The 15,781-nt window shown below is 42.6% G+C and overlaps 1 protein-coding gene across 4 annotated transcripts in view; it reads left to right on the top strand.

Moving 5' to 3' along the window:
- The window catches only part of dst (dystonin), a 273,589-nt gene that overhangs the window by 15,564 nt on the left and 242,244 nt on the right, over positions 1-15,781 (top strand). For 2 of the 4 annotated variants that reach the window (XM_037538377.1, XM_037538378.1), the window contains exon 4: positions 6,738-6,945. In XM_037538377.1, the coding sequence (XP_037394274.1) occupies positions 6,738-6,945 (208 nt within the window). Of the gene's footprint in view, positions 1-6,737; positions 6,946-11,967; positions 12,088-15,781 lie in introns of those variants that run through there. The other 2 variants (XM_037538379.1, XM_017694130.1) reach the window with 1 other exon arrangement.

Genomic DNA, 15,781 nt, shown 5'->3' with positions numbered 1-15,781 from the left:
ATCCCAGCTGTCATCGGGCGGAAGGCAGAATACACACTGGACAGGTCGCCAGTCAAAGAATAAAAAACAGTGCATATAAAAAAAATAATATTTTGGCCTTACAACACTCTCTCTGCCTTGAATATATTTAAAAAATATGATTTTGGCCAAATTCTTGTTGTAAAACAATGTCTTACACATCAGGCAACTTACACTATATTTCCAAAAGTGTTCACTCACCCATCCAAATCATTGAATTCAGGTGTTCCAGTCACTTCCATGGCCACAGGTGTATAAAACCAAGCCCCTAGGCCTGCAGACTGCTTCTACAAACAGTAGTGAAAGAATGGGTCGCTCTCAGGACCTCAGTGAATTCCAGCGTGGTGCCGTGATCGGACGCCACCTGTGCAACAAGTCCAGTCATGAAATTTCCTCATTACTACTAAATATTCCACAGTCAACTGTCAGTGGTATTATAACAACGTGGAAGCGATTGGGAACGACAGCAACTCAGCCACGAAGTGCTCAGCCACGTAAAATGACAGAGCGGGGTCAGCGGATACTGAGGCGCATAGTGCGCAGAGGTCGGCAACTTTCTCAATCACTACAGACCTCCAGACTTCATGTGGCCTTCAGATCAGCTCAAGAACAGCATAGAGAACATCATGGAATGGGTTTCTATGGCTGAGCAGCTGCATCCAAGCCTTACATCACCAAGCACAATGCAAAGCGTGGAATGCAGTGGTGTAAAGCGCCGCCACTGGACTCTAGAGCAGTGGAGACGTGTTGTCTGGAGTGATGAATCACGCATCTCCATCTGGCAATCCGATGGACGAGTCTGGGTTTGGCGGTTGCCAGGAGAACGGTCCTTGTCTGACTGCATTGTGCCAAGTGTAAAGTTCGGTGGAGGGGGGATTTCGGTGTGGGCTTGTTTTTCAGGAGTTGGGCTCGGGTCCTTAGTTCCAGTGAAAGGAACTCTTAAAGCTTCAGCACCAAGAGATTTTGGACAATTTCATGCTCCCAACTTTGTGTGAACAGTTTGGGGACGTCCCCTTCCTGTTTCAACATGACTGTGCACCAGTGCACAAAGCAAGGTCCATAAAGACATGGATGAGCGAGTTTGGTGTGGAAGAACTTGACTTGATATATATATAAAACCATTTTATGTAAGAACGTTTTGCAAGGGAGCTTTTAAAGGCATTAAACTCTTCAGATGCTTGGTTCCTATCAATGCTGTTGTAAACAACTCTGAAACAATAAGTTAAGAATGGCTAGTTTCTCATCAAACCACTCTGAGACCAATTTCTGATCAATTTCAGATGGAAACCTTTTGCATGTTTGAAATTCAGTACAGTGTTTACTGTTTTGATGTGTTGAAATCTAATGTGTACAGTTTTTCATTTCATTTAGCTTTAAATTTCCAGAGATCCTGATTTTCATTCTGACTCTGCTTTTCAATCCAGGAGGAATCGAGTACTACATACTAATTTGCAGAGGTTATTCACAATATTCTGCTTACTTAGCACAGCATTCAGGTGAGTGCGGAACCTTCAGACAGACTACAGAAGCTCAGCTGCTGCCTGTAAGACCCTTAAACCCTACAGGAGCATCTTGTGTTTTCATATGTCTCATGTGATAATGTGTATTAATGCACAACATATACAAATGTATTCATTCAAAACATAAGTAAATTAATCACATCAGTATAATAATCACATTTCTCCAGTCAGGCACCTTGTTTCTACACTCATTGTCCATTTTATCAGCTCCACTTACTGTATAGCTGCACTTTGTAGTTCTACATTTACAGACTGTAGTCCATCTGTTTCTCTGATACTTTGTTAGCCCCCTTTTACCCTGTTCTTCAGTGGTCAGGACCCCCATGGACCCTCACAGAGCAGGTACTATTTGGGTGGTGGATCATTCTCAGCACTGCAGTAACACTGATGTGGTGGTGGTGTGTTAGTGTGTGTTGTGCTGGTATGAGTGAATCAGACACGGCAGTGCTGTCCACTCACTGTCCACTCTGTTAGAAACTCCTACCTGGTCAGTCCACCTTGTAGAGGTAAATTCAGAGACGATAGCTCATCTGCTGCTGCACAGTTTGTGTTGGTCATCCTCAAGTCCTTCATCGGTGGTCACAGGACGCTGTTGGCTGGATATTTTTAGTTGGTGGATGATTTTCAGTCCAGCAGTGACACTGAGGTGTTTAAAATCTCCAGCAGCACTGCTGTGTCTGATCCACTCAGACCAGCTCAACACACACTAACACACTACCACTATGTCAGTGTTACTGCAGTACTGAGAAAGATCCACCACCCAAATAGTACCTGCTCTGTGAGGGTCCATGGGGGTCCTGACCACTGAAGAACAGGGTAAAAGGGGGCTAACAAAGTATCAGAGAAACAGATGGGAAAACTACAGAGAAACTACAGTCTGTAACTGTACAACTACAAAGTGCACCTATAGAGTAAGTGGAGCTGACAAAATGGGACAATAGAAACAAGCATAGAAACAAGGATAAAGTAATGTTATGCCTGATCGTGTGTATCGTGTTATTAATATGTTCTGTTCTTTATGTTGACCAAAGCCTCACTGTGCACACCACAGGATCTATGGGAGTGGGTTGAGTCCACTTTGAATTTCTGAGTACATACGTTTCAGGTTGAAATACAAGTTGTGAGAGACCACTTTTGAAGCCAAGCCCATTTGGACCATCTTAAATGCTGTTTCATTACTTTATTACTCATTATTATGACTTAAGTGTATTAGATGAGCTCTCAGAGGAACGAATGACAGACTGGACACAAGTGTCGACTTCAGCAGCAGAACATGCCCAAAAAATCACTGCAAATTGCCGCATTTTCCTTTTCAAACATGGACTAATCCATACTGCCCTGGCTGGGAATTTCAAAACAATGACGTTTGATTTGCTGATTTGCTGGGATATAGGTAGTAACTACACCATCATATATACATGGCTACTGATTCAACTTCATTACTCTGCTAGCTTGCTAGTTAGCAAGCTGAAGCCTGCACAGTTAGCAGCGACAAAAACAAATGTACCATATTACAGTTCTAAACCGAATATATCCCAGCAAAGCAATCACCAAATGTATATACAGTACCCAAGACACATTTTCAAAATCTATGAGAAAAGTGTTAATATTTGAATAAACAAAATTTATAGAATAGTAATTAATCATGGTTTTATATATATATATATATATATATATATATATATATATATATATTCAAACCTCTCCTCGAGGAAGCCCAGTATTATATGTAGTTAAAAAGCAGCTCCTGGTTTGACCAATCAGTGCTTCATTAAATTGTGCTCATGATGTAATTGATGATATTAACAGGTCTCTGTGGTGACTGTGAAGGTGTCAAGGAAAATATGGCCCAAGAAATTCTTGTTACTTTTTATTGTTTTATGTTTATTTGAATTATGAATGTGACTTTATTCTTATGTATATTGTGATAAACTCACTGCTGAGGTAAATTGTTTAAAAATTTGCTTTAGATGCCTAAAACTTTTGCACCGTACTGTACGTTGTGTTCAAACTTCTCAGAGAGTTTTGCATAATGAAGTGTATTTGGCTGCTCAGGGTGGTACCCCAACTTTTAAGCAGACCCATTTTGTCCTTTCAACAAAAATCAAACCACATTGGGAGCCTGAACATTCAACATCCATTTTATTAAAGTAACGTTTTGCCATCTTGGCTGAAACTATGCCTTAATATGTGCTGATGTCCTAGTATAGACCGAACAATATAAACGAAAACACGCTGACTTTGCTCTGCTTTAAGCTTTAGCTCAGCTCTAGGCGCTTTTCTCGCATCTCCGGCAGGAAACTTTTGCACAAAAGTGGAACAGTTTCTTGTAAAATGTCTCTCAACGTTTGATTTTTTATGAGGCTGAAGTCACTTTTCATTCACCAGCGTCTTGTTAAATTTTCCCATTCCACCTTAAATGGTGCCTGAGGCTCCAGAATGTAACTTTTAAGGTGGAATGGGAAAATTCGAATGAGAAGCTTGCGAATGAAAAGCGACTTTAGCCTTGCGACGTTTTAGTGTTTGTTGTTTCTCGTTGCAGATTAAACGTATCAGGAAACCAGCTGGAGTGATTATATAGGCAAATAAGTCTGTTCGTCTCCAAACGACTGATGTTCATCTTAAACGTAGCTACTAGCTAGGCAAGACTGTTGTCTGTGTTGCTCTGGTGACCAGCAGTCTGTGCTGATCTTCAGGGTTAAAGGGTGAATTAGCAGTTCTACATTAACTCTGGAATTTAAGCCCATTTATTGTTAAACTGTGTTCAATGATCAGCAGAGCTTTATTTTACTGTGAAGGAGGATTATTTTATTATTACCTACAAATCTAATTCAGCTATGGAGCCGCAACAAGGCAGTAAAAATTGCTGACACCTGGGCACTGAGACTGACTGCTGAAACACTCCTTATAACTTCAGTGTAAATGGGCGGAGCTAAACTGCTGTAGACTTAACAGGCAGGATATCTCAATGTATTAGTTTTCATTACATCACAAAAACACGTCCGAATGGGCTGTTTGCAGTGTAATTCCCGTGTATCGACTGCATGGACTGGGTAGTGAATCTAAACTAAGTCTTTTATTAAAATAAAATAAAAAATAATAATAAAAATAAATAGGCGTGGGAACATGATCCTAATAAGTTGACGTGACTGGGAAGGCATGGAAATGAGATAATTAAGAAGATAATTAAGTTGTGAGAGTTAAGTTGTGGCCACAACTACATAAGGTGTGTAACTGAGATACGTAAGAGATAGGGACAAAATAATAAGTTGTTACAGTTAACTTGTGGCCATGACTAAGTAAAGTGTGGAAATGAGACAGCTAAGTGGTGGGAACAAGATAATTAAGCTGTGGCCACTATTTCATAAGGTGTGGAAAAATATATATTTAAGTGGTGGGAATGAGATAATAATGTTGTCATTGTTAAGTCATAGCTATGGCTTAGTAACATGCAGAAATGAGACAATTAAGTGGTGGGAATGAGATCATTAAGTTGTGGCCACTATTTAATGAGGTGTGGAAAAAAGATATTAAAGTGGTGGGAATGAGATAATAAAGGTGTGATTGTTAAGTCATAGCCATGTCTTAGTAACACACGGAAACAACACAACTAAGCAGTGGAAATTAGATAATTAACTTGTGGCCACAACTTAGTAAGGCATGGGAAACATTAATTGAAAAACATTTAAAAAATATATTCCTCTTGCCTTACTAAGCTATGGCCACGCATTAGAATAATGTTTGCACACCTAATTAAGTTGTGGCCACACGTTATTTTTATGAGGAACCAGCAGGACTCTAGTTTGTAAGGAGCTTCGCTGGTGACTTCACATATAAATAACAGTAACATGTGGCCACGTTGCATTAATGTGTAGAAACCAGAGCCTTATGTGTGGCCACTACTTAATGAGGCGAGGGAATGAGATACTTAAGTCATGGCCACAACTAGTTCCCATGCCATACCAAGATCATGCCTTATTAAGCTGTGGTCAAGACTTAATTATCTCATTGCCACACCTTACTAAGTTGTGCCCCTGCATTAGAATCTCATTCCCACGCCTTACTAAAGTGGGGCCACAACTTTTTATTATCTCGTTCCCACGCCTTATAAGTCATGGCCACACACGATTTTTATTTATACAGGATGTCACCAGCAGGGCTCCGCAGGTTTGTCATCCCTGCCGAAAAAATAGAAACCATTAAACTTTCAGTTGGTTTCTAATGGTAACCATTAAGCCAAGTCCCACAGGTGACATCCTGTATAAATAAAAATAACGTGTGGCCACTCTGTAATAACGAGTGGGAACGAGGACCTAATGTGTGGCCATGATTCAGTAAGGCATAGGAGTGAGATAATTAAGCCATGGCCACAACTTAGTAGGGCGTGGGAATGAGATCATGCCTTACTTAGTCGTGGCCGCGCAATAGGATCTCGTTCTCGTTTATACAGGGTGTCTCTAGCGGGGCTCGGTAGTTTTCTGTTATCTGGTATTGTTTTCTAAGACGACCTCGGACGAACCCGAGTGCGCGTGAAACGCCTGCCTGGTCGGGAGCAGCTCCGTGCGCCTCAAGGAGATGGCGCTGTAGGCTCGCGCAGCCTCCACCAACCACCGAGCCCGGCTCTCTCTCCGCCAGACAGACGGACGCGCTCCGCGCTCCCCTCCCCAACCTGCTGCCGCCTCTCTGGGGGATTCGGCATCACACTGGATGGTGTGGTCTGGGTGGGGGGATTGGTGCGTTAGCTACAAGTGCGGGGCTGAGCGCTGAGAGTGGCAGCAGAAGGGCGTGGCTGTGTCGGGGAAACGCTGTACATGGCGAGCGGTGCGAGGCTCTCGGTGTTTGCGGCGGAGATGTACGCGGCGGTAAGTCTTTTGGCCGCCCTGTCGGGGGAGCCACTCGCACGGGCTTTGGCTTTTCTCCCCCTCTCGGCCAGCCTCGTTCGGCTTTCGCTGTGCTGGGCTCGGTGAGCGGGGGAGCCAGCTGACAGAGGCAGTGAGCTCTGGCGCCGAGCAGATGCGGAGCTGAAGCTCATTCGCGTCTTTTTGCGCTAAAGAAAAATAAGAATGGCGGTGAGGGCAAAACGAGACAGTCGTCCGTCGCTCGTCTGCTGTTGTTTGTTCTTGTTCGTGGCCGCTCTGGGCTCCTGCCGAGGGTGATTTACAGCCTAGGCAACCTTTCTCTTTTGTCTCCCCCTCACAGAGCTCCGGCTCCGCGTCCCTGCGCTGCTCCATGTCCTCCTCGGCGGATTTCTCGGACGACGATGACTCCAGCCTGAAGTCCGGCTCCGTGTCGCCCGCGCCCGGGGACACGCTGCCCTGGAATTTACCCAGACACGAGCGGTCCAAGCGCAAGATCCAGGGAGGGTCCGTGCTGGACCCGGCCGAGAGGGCAGTGCTCCGGATAGCCGGTAAGCTGCAGCTGCTGGTTCTGCTTTACATGTTTTCACAGCCAGAGCTGCGCTGGGTGCAGCAGGCCTGAGCCAAACCTGCTCCTATTCAGTGACAAAGCAGCTGCTTTATGATGCGCTGTTTATTATAGGCTTAATTATAGGCGCTCGAAACCGCGTCACGCGCGCTTCAAAGCCATGGAACGTTGGTGGCATTGTGACGCCACAATGCAATCGGCAACAATAAAGAAAAACAGCTGGCACGTGCGGTCCAGTGGACAGCTTCAGCCCGCGTCGCTTGTCTCGTTAAAGCCCACAAGGCCGTGATGATGATGATGATGGTAGTGATGAAGATGGTGGTGATGATGATGCTCGTCGTCGTCATCCTACTCCTTTTCTTTATCAAAGCTGCTGTGTCATAGGTGCTGTGCTAGAGCTGTACCTGTTAGCCGGTTAGCCTGGTGTGCGCGCTTGCCAGGTTCTTCAGTAAATGGAACGGATCTGTTTAGAACCTTTTCTATATAGAACCATGCTCGTGATTAAATGGTTCTTTGCACAGTGAAACAGTTCTACAGTATGATGGAGGATGTCATGTGTATACAGTTCCATATAGAACCTTTCTGAAAATGGTTCTGTATAGCAACAAGAAGAGTTCTTCCATAGATGGAACCATAAACGCCCAAAGAACCATTTGGATGATTAAAAGGATATTTGCACGGTGAAACAGTTCTTCATATGAATGGGAATTTTGTTATATATGGTTCTATATAGTATATTTTTGAAAATGATTCTAGCTAGCAGTAGAAAGGGTTTATTGTTACCAGCCTGATGTGCTATATAGAACAATTTTCAAGAAGGTTCTGTTTGTAGAACCATATACAACATGTTCTGCATCAATCTGAAGAACCATCTCACCATGCAAAGAGCTGAGCATTTATATGGTTCTGCATAGAATTCACAGAACCCTCGAAGAACCACGCCAGATAGATACAGGCTGATGATAAAGGCGAAGCTTTGAATTTAATTGAAATGCATGCAAAGAGCTGTCTAAGCACACACATGGTTCTGCATAGAACTCATGGTTTTAAATAGAACAATTCTCTGTACTAAATAACCCTTTAATAACTGTCTTTGTAAATAGTGTATCAGATACAGACTGATGATAAAAGAGATGCTTGTCCAGTAGAAATGCCCTAAAATTACTTGGAACAGAACCGCTTTACATTCATTTGTTCACTTGCATCAAAAGTTGGTTTGTTTTTTAGCCTTTTCCTACAAAGTTGCCTTGTTTTTTCTTTGGACAGTGATGATATTCTCCTTATAGCCTAGACCAGAGGTCACTAATAGGTGGACCGCGGCCCAAGTCTGGACCCAGGAGCTGTCCTATGCGGATCTGGACCTATAACAGATAAAATGTGGAGAATTATTTAATTTCGACGGGGTGGTCCTTTTTTAACCGGTGTAGCTTTTCTAGCCTTTATGGTACGGCTCCCTACTCACAGACCAATCACATGCGTTGTAAATATCACACGTGATGCTACTCAGCATCAGATCTGTGCATTACGAGACTCGAGTGAGTGACGCCACATAGGGGAGGGACGAGATGAGAAACAGCAGTCAGAGAAGAAAGTGAGTCAGAGGGAAGTTATTTCACATTGTGTGCTCTAAAAAGAGAAATCTGACCATAAATCTTGATGAAATATGATTGAATTGTACTTTGATATTCTCTTGTTGACTGTGGAAGTTGTTGATATAGGAAAATGTCTTTAACTGGACCTTACTGAATAAAAAAAATCCAATGTTGCCACTTTTAAAATCTTAAAATGCAATTATATTTTGGACTGTGGCTGAAGAAGTGTAGTGTTTGGGCCGCTGTCAGGCAGAGCTCATTCATCCTGTTGGTGTCCTCAGTGACTGTATCCTTGTCAATGATGCTCTGTTCAGGCCCTCAGTGTGAAACGAGGAGGGCAGTAGGACCCTGAAGCGCTTGGGTTTTACTCCCAGTCATGTTGGCCGGCAACAGCAGGCTCAGCCACATGCCACAGGGTGGACACTGCTGCCACTGGCACAGAAGAGAAATACACTGTACAGAATGCTGTTTGTATGTGAACGCTGGGGTTAGGTTCATTAGAAAACTGAGGCTCGCTTTCATATCAGCTCCTGTTTTCAAGCAGAGGGACCCCCACCCCACCCAGCAGGCTCTGCCTAATGGGAAAATAATTAGGCCAGGGCTGCTGATTATGAGTGCTGGACCTGATGTCACAGCGTGATCTAAGCATACAGCCTGTGTTTGTGTCTGCACAAAGTGGTGATTGCGTATTATCATTGCACAGCGATGCCTTAATATGGGATTGTTTTCATTACAGTCAACATGTTAGAACCATATATTAGAGCTCAGTTACATTTGTTGTTAGTTGTTGTTGGAGCCAGGTTGTTGGATCCAAGACATCAAACTCGGCCTTTGCTGGAAAAATACAGCTTTTATTAGTGACGGATGAAATTGCCTATGACTACTTTCCTATTCAGACTAGTCAGACAACTTAACCAGTCAGAACAGAGCTCATATAATTAAGTAAAGCTTGGGGCAAGAAAGAGATAAAACTGCTTGCCAGATAGGGGAGGGGCACAATAGAACATCACCATGCTTCAATATGCATTGTGATATTTATTTGTTGATGTCTTAGAAGTTGGAACAGAAAAAAAAGGCCAGTATAAGTATTTTTTAACGTTTCAGATACTGTACTGTACTAGATCCAGTGAAACAGTGTTGTTTGAGTACTGACCACATCCTCACTATGGTCAGAAAAGCATGTTATGATTTCATATGATGTCAATTATCTCGATAGAAAATTAATATTGTGATATTACCACAGTGCGGAGTTTCCCAGCTGCACTCCTGTTTTCCCACACTGTACACTTCTGTGTTTTCCTGCTCTAACACACCTGATTCAACTCGAGAAGGATTTAATAATAAGGAGATAATAAGCTATGACTCAGGTATAATGAAAGTCACAGCTGGGCTGCTAGGACTGGCGTAATACATGAAGCCCTTTTTAGTGTTGACTGCAATCATATTACAAGACAGTATTGCAATCTTATTACCATATTACAGGACAGAGATTAAAGTCTGGCTGGTCATTGTATGTGTATATATATATATATATATATATATATATATATATATACAATGGTGTGTGTGTGTGTGTGTATATACATATATATATATATATATATATATATATATATATATATATATATATATGTGTTTATATATATACAACCCCAATTCCAATGAAGTTGGGACATTGTGTAAAACATAAATAAAAACAGAATACGATGATTTGCAAATCCTTTTCAACCTATATTCAATTGAATACACTACAAGATAGACAAGATATTTAATGTTCAAACGGATAAACTTTATTGTTTTTTGCAAATATTCACTCATTTTGAATTTGATGCCTGCAACATGTTCCAAAGAAGTTGGGACAGGGGCATGTTTACCACTGTGTTACATCACCTTTCCTTTTAACAACACTCAATGAGCGTTTGGGAACTGAGGACACTAATTGTTGAAGCTTTGTAGGTGGAATTCTTTCCCATTCTTGCTTGATGTTCAACTTCAGTTGCTCAGCAGTCCGGGGTCTCCGTTGTTGTATTTTGCGCTTCATAATGTGCCACACATTTTCAGTGGGAGACAAGTCTGGACTGCAGGCAGGCCAGTCTAGTACCCACACTCTTTTACTACGAGGCCATGCTGTTGTAACATGTGCAGAATGTGGCTTGGCATTGTCTTGCTGAAATAAGCAGTGACGCCCCTGAAAAAGACGCTGCTTGGATGGCAGCATATGTTGCTCCAAAACCTGTATGTACCTTTCAGCATTAATGGTGCCTTCACAGATGTTCAAGTTACCCATGCCATGGGCACTAACACACCCCCATACCATCAGAGATGCTGGCTTTTGAACTTTGTGCTGATAACAATCCAGACAGTCCTTTTCCTCTTTGGCCCGGAGGACACGACGTCCATAAATAAATTTGAAAGGTAGACTCGTCAGACCACAGGACACTTTTCCACTTTGTGTCAGTCCATCTCAGATGAGCTCGGGCCCAGAGAAGCTGGTGGCGTTTCTTGGTGTTGTTGATATGTGGCTTTCGCTTTGCATGGCAGAGTTTTAACTTGCACTTGTAGATGGAGCGACGAACTGTGTTCACTGACAGTGGTTTTCTGAAGTGTTCCTGAGCCCATGTGGTAATATCCATTACAGAATGATGTCGGTTTTTAATGCAGTGCCACCTGAGAGAGTCACAGGAATTCAATGATAGTTTTCTGCCTTGCCGCTTACTTGCAGAGATTTCTCCAGATTCTCTGAATCTTTTGATGATATTATGGACTGTAGATGATGAAATCCCTAAATTCCTTACAATTGCGCATTGAGAAACGTTGTTCTCAACAATGTTGTTCACAAAGTGGTGAACTTCACCCCATCCTTGCTTGTGAATGACTGAGCCTTTCAGGGATGCTCCCTTTATACCCAATCATGACACTCACCTGTTTCCATTTAACCTGTTCACCTGTGGAATGTTCCAAACAGGTGTTTTTTGAGCATTCCTCAACTTTCCCAGTCTTTTGTTGCCCACAATACCCACAATAGAGATAATCCTGTATAAATTAAAAATATACTACTATGCATAAACATAAGCAATGCCATGCGGCTTTCATGGATTTTTACAACAATAAGTTATTACATGAAATGGTTTCATACACACACACACACACACACACACACACACACACACACACACACATATATATATATATATATATATGTGTGTGTGTGTGTATATGAAACCATTTCATGTAATAACTTATTGTTGTAAAATCCATGAAAGCCGCATGGCATCCCTCAATCACGGCTAAGGTTTATGCTCATTGGTCGTGCTCTTCGCGGTGGGCGGAGCGGGGGCAGAGGGGTGTGGTCTGGGTAGCGGCGGGGCTGCACGGGTCTCCAGCCCGCAGTCAGTGCTCCATTAGCCGCCTGTTAAAGAGCCGAGTCACCGCTGCCCGACCGGCCATGGCTCACTACTCCCCGGCGGCGTACATGCTCGCTGACGAGAAGGACTATCTCCAGGCTTACGAGGACGTGCTGGAAAAATACAAAGGTAAATGCGGTCGGGAGGGGGTGGGGTGGAGGGTGGGAGTTAATAATCGGCGGGGTCGCCGTTCAGGACCGGCGGACCCCGGACTGACCGACGCTGTGCTTCAGCGGCTGGGAAAGCGAGCGTGGTGTAAATGTTAACCCGGTTACTCCGGCGCTAAGGGTGGTGTTTTCTCCTTCTGTCCGCTCCCGTGCTTTAGTGTGCGGGGGTCTAAGTTTGTGTGCTCTGAGTGGACGAGGACTTTGACAGCCTAACCTTCCAGCCTGCCTGCCTCTGTGTAGTACAACGCCCTTAACATAGGACAGAATGACTTTGCTAGAGAGCACTGCTTAAGCCCGCTGGTGTCTCTCAGAGGCCTGCTGTGGTGTTATTTTAATTCTGTCTCAGTTGGTTTTGCATTGGGCTGGAATAAACTGGAGGATGGCCTCTGTGTCTGTAAACCTCATATAAAGGACACTCTCTCCTGCTGAGTTACTTGTCACATCCATTCCGTCAGCCATGGTTTGCTCACCCCTCTCTGCACATGCACTCAAGAGGAAATGCTGTTTTACTGCCATCTGAATCATTTGAGGATGTGCACTGCAGGTTCTTCTCCTAGAAAAGCCATGTGTCTTCAGAGCAGTGCATTCGTAAATGCTGTATTTCAGAGGTGGACGATATGGCAAAAACACAACATCACGATAGTTTAATACGTTTTCACAATGCTCGATATATTGCGATATTTATTTTTTCTGACAGTTGGAACGACGTAGAGCCGTTCTTTAAAAAAATAAAGGCAGTCAAAAACTGGGAATACGGTGATCAACACATTCAGCTACTGTGCTGCCATTGAATGCATATAAACAGGCCATTTAGTGTTTCAGGTGCTGACAATATCCATAGTGTCAGATGCTCGAAAAAGCCTGTGTAATTTATCTCCATAATGATGAATACTGTCGTATCGCCCAGCCCTACTCCAGGCCGTCCGAAATCTGTGCTTGTGGTTGTTCTCCTCTGTTGTAGGCTCCGTGTGTCTAGCACAAACACAGTTGGATTTTCTTTCAGCTGTTGAGCATCATAAGCAATTGATAAGCAAGGTCAGCTGTGTGTGAGGCTTAAGGCCTGATGGAGTCATATGATTAGAGTTGCTTTGAAACGGTGGCTTTTGCTGTCTAGGGGCAATAAGAAAGACAAGAAAGCTTTTCAGTATCATCAGCAAGTGTCCTGGATGTTTGTACAGACCAAAATACTGAAAATGAGGTTACATAAGCAGCAGCTTATCATGCCTGTAATTTATATTATCAGTTATATTATTATCTTGAACGTATCATATAACCAACGTCTGATATCACCTTGTTAGTTCAGTGGCTGGTCATATTAAAGGGGTATTTGACAGATTTTTTCCATTCATCTGTGTAATTGAGCCGTTGAGTTGTAAACGAAGAGATTCAGAGTGGTTTGGTGTGAAATGGTTCAGATGTCTTTACAGTGGTGGTGATGGGAACCAGGCATCGCCATGACTACAACACAGATAAAGTTATCTTCTGAGTTTTCTGTGGAATGTTGATGATGATAAAATAGTGATAAATCTGAAAAAACAACTTTTCTTGGGGAAATATTTTGCCTCAAAATACTCTGCATGTACCCCTCCTCCATGAATAGATAAAAAAGCAAATTTTAGGCAAAAACTTGATTTCACAACTAGCATAAAACAGTGTTTCAGACATCAGGCAGTGAGTTCATAACCATTCCATGTAGTGACTTTCTGTGAGGGAGCTTTTAGTGGTGGATGTCTGGTTCCTATCACCACCGCTATAGTAGCAAAAAAAAAAAGCATTGTCTTTGAGGCCTCAGAATGATGTCTCAGACATCAGGCAATGCATTCATAACCATTTCATGTAATAATGTTCTGTGAGGGAGCTTTAGAGGTGGATGTCTGGTTCCTATCACCACCATTGTGAACAGATGTGACTCAGTAAACAGAATGGAGCAATTCACACCAAAGCAGTCTGAATGACTGTGTTTATGCCTTAACTGTTTAATTATTAATAAAAATCTAATTTTTGATGATGTCACCGTACATCAATGAGCAGGGCAAAATAATATTAATCGGTACTACATTGTCTGCTCTGTCCTGCCTGCACCCCCCACCTATTATGGAGAGAAAACACTCAGCTAGCTCATAGGCCCTCACTGATACCGAGCTTGACTCACAAATATGTCACAGCACGGACGGAAAGATATGTGACTTCCGACTCATCGTGACTCTATATTTACTCTCCTGTTGGAGGAGATTCTGTTTTATCACTGTTAGGCTACATTTGAGCTGGAGAATGTAAGACCTGGCTTATCAGTCATTATTATTCTAGATTCCATATGTCAACCAAAAGGCCCGTGGGCCAGATCAGGCCCGCCACACAATCCCATCGGGCCTGCAGAAGTATTTAAATTTTCTAATATTAGCCCGTTTCACCATGCGCTGCGCTGCAGTCCCCAGTGTGCACTGCAATGTAAGGTGTATTCCGACTCTACTACCCCAAGAACAGTCTATGGGACAGGGTTACACCTCAATTCTACACACTAACTACATTTCAGCTGCAGTTCAACCAATGCAAGCAAGTCCAAGTATTAATAAACTTGCAGTAAATAAAGGATTCCAGGGGTCTGAGTCAAGCAAATAGGTAGGTTTAAAAGACGGAACTCCTGGGGACATTTAAATTTGGAATATTTGACGTATTCATGTCATTTTTCCAGGTCTATTATAAGTGCCTGTATTTTACTGCTGAGGTTTTGTGCGCATTTTGAATAAACAATGGTCTGTTGGGGTTGCAGCACAGCATTCATTAAAAATGAAATAAGAGCATTTTCTTTTCTCTGGCCCTCAGATTTGTTAAGGTTTTTTGAATATGGCCCCCTTAGTGGCTGATTTTGACACCCCTGTTCTAGATTATGGGCAGCAGTATAGGTTTCCTCATTAATTCCACAGTCATACTATGTTTGTCAATGAATTGTCTTGTTTTCAGCCAGCTCTGAAAAAAATCTTTCATGAATAGTTCTGTCAGTCAATAATGACTCTGTTTGAACAGCAGCGAGGAAAAAAAGCCTGGTTCTTCTGGAGGAAGAACTCGGCCCACTGTCGTCTTCTTTACATGTCTCCAAACACACAGTGGTCGCTGTTTTCTGCGGTGACATTTTGCTCATGAATTCCGCTGCAAACTTTGTTAGAGCTGGCCTGAATAATTTGAGCACTCAAATATTCTTTTGTTATGTTGGTACTGATTTATTAACATAGTATTCAGAAGCTATATCTCTTCAGACCCCATACGATTTCTAGAACACCTGACTATTTCCAGAGTTATTATATAGTTAATATAGTTAATATAGTTATATAGTTATTAACATAGTTTATTATACAACCAGGAGTCAAAGGCAGTTAGTTAACGATGGTTGTGATATTAGAGTGTAATATTCGTTTCATGGTAGCTAAAGGCTGAACACAGACACACTCCACAGTGTCACCCCTTTTCTTCGAAAGACCGAAACAAGAAACATTAATGAGATATAAAAATTTACACAAATAAACAGCCAAATTAATATTTATTTATTTGGATGGTTTGGACATTCAGGAGGAGGAGTTGAGTCACTCTGTTAGCCGCTGCGGACCAACACTGATAACCAATCGACTGCTAATCGATTTAGCTGCAGTAAGAAAAGAAGG

Source organism: Pygocentrus nattereri, chromosome 5, assembly GCF_015220715.1.
Source record: "Pygocentrus nattereri isolate fPygNat1 chromosome 5, fPygNat1.pri, whole genome shotgun sequence".
Classification (NCBI taxonomy): Eukaryota; Metazoa; Chordata; class Actinopteri; order Characiformes; family Serrasalmidae; genus Pygocentrus; species Pygocentrus nattereri.
The sequence above is the reverse complement of the archived record's forward strand: the minus strand, read 5'-3'. Positions and strand labels throughout refer to the sequence as shown.